The sequence below is a fragment of the Caenorhabditis briggsae genome (assembly GCF_000004555.2).
Source record: "Caenorhabditis briggsae complete genome, chrX, whole genome shotgun sequence".
Taxonomy (NCBI): Eukaryota; Metazoa; Nematoda; class Chromadorea; order Rhabditida; family Rhabditidae; genus Caenorhabditis; species Caenorhabditis briggsae.
The window spans coordinates 15993655-16000012 of NC_013491.2; the positions used below are offsets into that span (position 1 = coordinate 15993655).

The window sequence follows — 6358 nt, forward strand, 5'->3', positions numbered from 1 at the left end:
ATATACATATTCCAAAACGGATGATCCGAACATTTTTCATCCCATTCTGTCCAGTGCTCTTTCGTTTTGTAAAAGGATAGGAAAAAAGACAAGAAAGAGAATAGCGAGCGTGTGTGTACATCCTCGGGAACCTAACCTAATACGTTTGAAAGGAAAGGAGAAGAGTGAAAAAGTATGTAAAGTACATCTATATATCTATATTCACACGTTTTTTTCCTATTTCAGTAAATATACTCTTCTTCTTTTCTTGGGAGTAGGTGGAAGGAGGGAGAAAAAGGTTTTGGAAGAGTAAATTACTCTGGTGTTTTATTTCGCCAATGTTTTTGCTGCAATTTCTTCACACTTGAGAAAACCGCTTCCCGATTTTCCTTCTTCTCACTATTTTTCTTACGCTTCTCACATTCAGTCAATTACCACTAGCCGTTGCTTTTGTCTACCACTCCCGTTATTTGAATAATAGTGACTAGAAAACTGGCAACCTGAATTTAGGAATTTTTTCGTGTAGTACAGAAGGTTCTTGAAAATAAAAACAGTAGTACCGTGTTTCCTCTAATAGAAACCTACAAAAACCGTCAACTTGAAGTTCAATTATCTCCATTCCTGTGAAACATATCAGAAATTTGTTAACTGATTGATCTATCACTTTTGATCTATCACTATGTTATCTGTATTCCATGAGTTGACAAAATTTTGTCATCTTTCACAGGAATCGAGTTAATAGAGCGTAAAGCTGACGCCTTGGATGGGCTTCTATTGGAGGAAGGATGGTATTTTGGGTTTTCAAGAATTTGTCAAAAAAAAATTTTATTTGGAATTTTCAGAAATGTGTGTTTCATTTTTTTGTATCCATCTCTTTTTCTCATTATTTTTTTACTTTTTTTTCTATTTTAATTTGTAACTTGACTTCTGAAATTTTTGTTCACAATCTCAACCTTCCAGTCTTGACAATCTAACTGCACTTTTTATTTGCTGCTATGTATCTTAGTTTCTGTGAAAGATATCAAAAAGTGGTCAACTGACAAAACCGTCTTCAACTTATGATAAAAAATGTTCAGTTGACCGCTTTCTAATTTCTATCACAAGAAGCTAGCTAAATCGGTTCAAAGTTCAAAGTGAGGGGTCATTCTTTTGAAATGCATCGAAAACCGACAAATTTTAGCTCATACAACTCATTTCCTAAAGAAGATAGAAAAAGTAGTCTATTGACAAAATAATCTTTATATTAAGGTAAACATTTTATCAGTTTATGACTTTTTGATATCTTTTACAGGAACCCAGATAATTCTGTTCAAAGTTGAATGGAGTAATTCTATTTGTCTGCTTTTTTCATTGTTTAAATCTATCAATTATCTTTTTAAGTTTTGTCATTTTAATCTGTAAATTGTTCTCTAAAAAATTTGTTCTCTCCAAAAATTTCACTTTCCAGTCCTGACCCTCAATTGCACCTTTTGTTTTCTCTCTTGTTTGAAATACGAAGGAGGTCCAGTTTCCGGACACCTTTTAGACATCTTTCCCTCTCTTCTCCACCCCATTCCTCTTCCAATTCTCAACTTACATTCCATTTCACTAAGAGAGAAGAGCCATCTTGGCAGCATTTCCTGTCGGTAATGATGTTGTTCCATGTGGATTCAAAAGGTTTTGAGACCTCATACATCCGGCGGAAGGAGCTTCCTGATTTTGGAATTTCTTACATAGCAGAGTGGTTATAACGATGCGCTGAGATTTTTGTATATTAATTTTTTTTTCTGAAATAATTTTTAATCTTGATTTGGAGGCATTTTTATCTAAACCAAAAAACACATTTTTCTATATTTTTCATTTTGAGGCCGGACCTTATATCCTGAAAACACCATTTTCAAACCGTGCGCATGTTTTTATAACCTAGAAGAAACTTAGGCACCTATTCTCTGCAAACTTCTCAAAGAAAATTTATCGAGTTAGGTTCAAATAAATAGAACGGGGAGACATAAAGAAGACTCCGTTGAAGGACAGACAATCACGCTAGGCGAAATGGAGCGAACATGTCTAAATGAATTACCTCGAAAAGTTACCGCTAGGTTTCTATTTTCTCCAGTTTCATCCCCCTCTCCGTTTTGAAAGAAAACGTTGACTTCTTCGATTTTTCCCAAAAATTTGGGATTCCGTTTTCTCAATAAGAGTAAATCCTTTTTATCTCTATTCAATTCCATTTTTTCCATCTCAACCTTAAAAAAAGAGGTTCCCACGGCTTTTTGGTTCTCATCTTCCCGACCGGAAAGGGGATGAAAACAAAAACCGAGCCGGCTGACCAAATGGCCACTCTCGGAACCTCTCGGCCAATCTGTTGGTATTAGTTTTTTTAGAGTGCCCCACGGCGGTGTGGACTTGGGTTCTTGGTTTTTTAGATTAGCTGGAGTAAAATTCTGTTTCATTTTGTTGAGTTGGAGGATTTCCTCAAGAAAAGTTTTTACACTATTTTGAGCTCATCCGAAAAATTTTTCTCGTACTTTTCGGAGGATGACTTTCTTAAAATTTCTGGAACATAATTTGGGGGATATAACAATTCTAGGGTCAAAATCCACAGTTCGAGGGTACAAAATTCAATTTTCAAAGGATTGGTTATTTTAAATTTCAAAAATTTTTATTTGAAAAAATTGAATTTTAAGGAAATTTTGGATTTTGAAAAAAGTTTGGAATTTAGAAAAGTTCAGAAATGTTTAAATTTTGATGTTTTTCATGTTCTTCAAAATCCAGAAACTTGTTTAAAATTTGATTTTTTGAATCTAAAATATCCAACTAGAGCCGTTGAGTTTTATGAAAAAATTTTTGCACAATTTTGTGATTTTTTAACGTAGTTTTTCACAAATGACCGTGGTTTTCTAGTTTTTTGAACAGTTATTTAGGGAGTAGAACGCTTGTGAGGTTATTGGGGGTACAAGTTTACAATTCTAGAGAACAACATTTGAATTTTTTTTTTCGGTAATTTCGGACCTCGAACTTGCGGATTTTGTACCTGTAAATTCCGTTGTACCGGATGACCCCACAGCTATTGTACCCTCTGAATCATTTGCCATAGTTTGTTCAAAAACTGGTCATAGTTTGTTCGACTTACCGTGATATTTTCAAAAAATTAAAACTAACCCCGGTTTTCCTCTTTTACTGTAGTGTTTCTTGAAATGCCAAAAAAACCGTAAAGCCACCCCGCAAACATTTACATATCTGGTCACTCATTACTCATATAACAAAGCCTTTTGCAAATTCTGCCGCTTCCAAACTTTTTCCTCATTTCCCTTTTCTCTTTTCTTCCACCCCCTCTCTTTCGACTCCTGCTGCGATTCAGACGAGGTGAGTGGTTTGTGGGTGGCCGGAACTTTTTTCAAATAGCCAACGAAACAAAAAGCAACAAAGGGAAAAAGACATGGGAACTGTATGTGCCGACATTTCATTTATACTGTCAATCCTTTCTTTTATTTCTTTCAACACAATAATGCATGTCGGATGAATCAGAAAAAGTGTTTTTTCTTATCAATGAGGAGGACAAACCATGAAGAATTTACTGTAGTTTTTCTTTCAAATTGTTCCCTTTTGTCTTTGGCGGCCTTCTTTTTCCTCAAGAAGTACAATTGAGCAGACGGTTGAAAAGGAAAGACAAAGAAGGATAATCCCTTCGAAAAATGGGCATCGAACCATCCATCCAGTTCATTTCGTCTAAACCTATTTCTATTGGTAAATGGGCCGGACTGTGTTCGTTTCGGGCGGCAGTTCCACTCAGATATTTGTTCATGCTAATGAGCACAAGTGCTCACGCAGATGGTGGGGGGGGGGTGAGATCATATACATTTAGAGTGTAGATCAAGAGCCGATGCAATTTTATGATGAAGAATCAATGTTATTTCTTTAATGTAATTTGTATTGAAGTGTCAGTTTTTGTTTACATTGTAAAAATTTAGGTTAGTCTGAACAACAGTTTAGTACCAGTTGATGAGAAAATTTTTTTTTCAGTTGATCACCATTTTGACCAATTTGGAGCTCGGCTGTCAAGTTTCCCATACCTTTGGAAAGTGAGAAACAGATCTAGATTGGAAATTTTGCATTCATAGAATTTATTGAAAATTCCTAGTTTTCCAGCTACTTGCCAATTTCTGAAAAAAAACATTCTTTTTATTGCGTTGTGTACAAAAACAGGCCAATAACGGGCGAGCTTCGGAAATCGGCAACTAGCTAAAAAACTGGGAATTTTCGAAAAATTCTGTGGATGCAAAGTTTTAAATCTAGGTTTGTTTCACACTCTCCAAAAAATTCAAAGTGTTCAGAAACTTGGCAGTCGAGCTCCAGACTTCTGAAAATAGTTACAATCAACTCAAAAATACGTTTTTTTGTGTTTTTTGTTGACCGTTAGTGTGTTTGTAGTCCTAATGTAAGTTATGGTAGTCTAGGCTGAGGTATTTTCAAAAAATTTTTAAGTGCCTAGAACCAAACTTTAACAAATGTTTTTAAAATGGCCAGAACCTAATTGTCAAAAAAAAAAACGTATTTCACTCACATTCAGAATCTTTGGAAAATGTTATATTAAACTACTTCCAAGTCCTAGCATGAATCCCTCTTTCATTCTAAAACCCTACTTGTTCAACACCTCTTCTCTTTATTTTTTGTCAATTGCCACTGAATAAGAGCTATTCTCATGGATATGACCAACAGGCGGTAAAGAAGCGTGTATGCTTTCATCTACTCTCGACGGCATTAACACAGGAGCCTACTCTCCACTTGACCCACGACAACAATTAACCGTCTCCCGCGCGATATTCATTCCCCTCCGTTCTGTCTCTCCAGATTTCTTTCCGCCCTTTTTAATGCGCTTTCAATTCAACCATCTAGTATGATGCACCGTGGTTCAGTTGGCCGCCACTTGAAATTTTTATGCTTTCCTGGTTTTCGTTCCTTCTAAGTTGCAATCTAATTTGGGTTTAGGACCTTCTTGATAGCGACTCCTCGAGTTCAATTCACATTTTCGAAAATCAGAAGATTTGAATTTGTATTTGAGGGAATGAGAGCTTTTATGGGCTGTTCCAGTATTCCTTTTCTCATTAGAGCTTTTTTTTCAATCTTCTTCTTTCAATAAGATATTCTATCTCAAATATCACCCGTTTTTTTGTTCACCCCGCCTCTATACCCGGTCATTATGTGATCCGTGTTCGTATGGTGGTAAATGGCCTTTCGGTTTTGGTTTAATGACATGTTTGTCTTATTCCCCTTCCATATCCCTCATTCTCGACGTTTAATATCAATGTTCACCTACTTTTCTATCTGAACGTAAGTACTTTTCGGGAAAAATGACAACGCTATCATCATCACAAGAAGTTTTGGCATTGGAGAAAGTTACTAATAGAGAGTACACACTTGGTCATTTACATTACTTACTCCCAAAGCCGTTCGGGTTGATGCTGACTGACGGACGTGATGAAGAGGTAGTGCGCAATAAGTGTGCGCATTTTATTTGTCTCCGAATCTGTACATTTCGGTATGGTCGTTTGGAGAAAACAACATTTTTATTCAATTCGATGGGTTTCATTTGGATTCGGCTCATTTCCATCGGCGGTTTTATGTCTTATTCATCTAACCGACATCTTATTCTGGGTTTTATTTGGTTAGAAAGGGAGAGAATAAAAATGATTTCGTTGGAATTCAGAATTAAAAAAAATGATGCCTAGGGGTAGTTTTTGGTATTTTCAAGATATACAGTACAGGTCATTAAAATATTCAAAAAAAAAACGTATTTTTTGTTGATTTTTTGTTATTTTGACCATTTTCAGGACTGTGGAGCTCGGCTGTGCAGTTTCCGATCCATTTGAGATATTTGTAAAATGTAAAACAGACCTAGAATGAAAACTTTACATTCACATAAATTTTTGAAAATTCCTAGTGTTTTAGATATATGACCATTCCTAAAAAGCACCTATTTCACACGGTTTCAATACAAAACGTGCCGGAAAAGGGTGTCTCTTTGAAATCAGAAAACATTTAAAAAACTAGCAAATTTCAAAAATTCTGTGAATACAAATTTTTTAATATATGTATGTTTGACACCCTCCAACGTTTTCAAAGTGATGGGAAACTTGACAGCTGTGCTACAGACTTCTGAAAATAGTGAAAATAATAGGAAATCAACTGAAAAAAAAAACATTTTTTTATATCTTATTGACCGGTGATGTACATTTTTCCCGAATTATTGCTTATAGAAAACTCCGTGCGATTTTCCCTCGTATCCTTGTTGGGACCCTTTTGCAATTCATTATTTTAGATATCTGGGTGGCTCTCTACGACCCGTTTAGTAGGTTCAATGATAAATGACCGCTTACTCTCTAGCTCCCCCGGAGACTAA

General features: G+C 35.6%; 1 protein-coding gene across 1 annotated transcript; it reads left to right on the plus strand.

Moving 5' to 3' along the window:
* Nucleotides 1–5309: 5309 nt before the first annotated feature.
* On the plus strand, nt 5310–6358 carry CBG27985 (the record flags this gene model as incomplete). The annotated part of the gene is made up of 2 exons (XM_045240301.1): nt 5310–5444; nt 6278–6358. The coding sequence occupies 2 exons, from the start codon at nt 5310–5312 to the stop codon at nt 6356–6358; spliced, it is 216 nt and encodes a 71-aa protein (XP_045099717.1).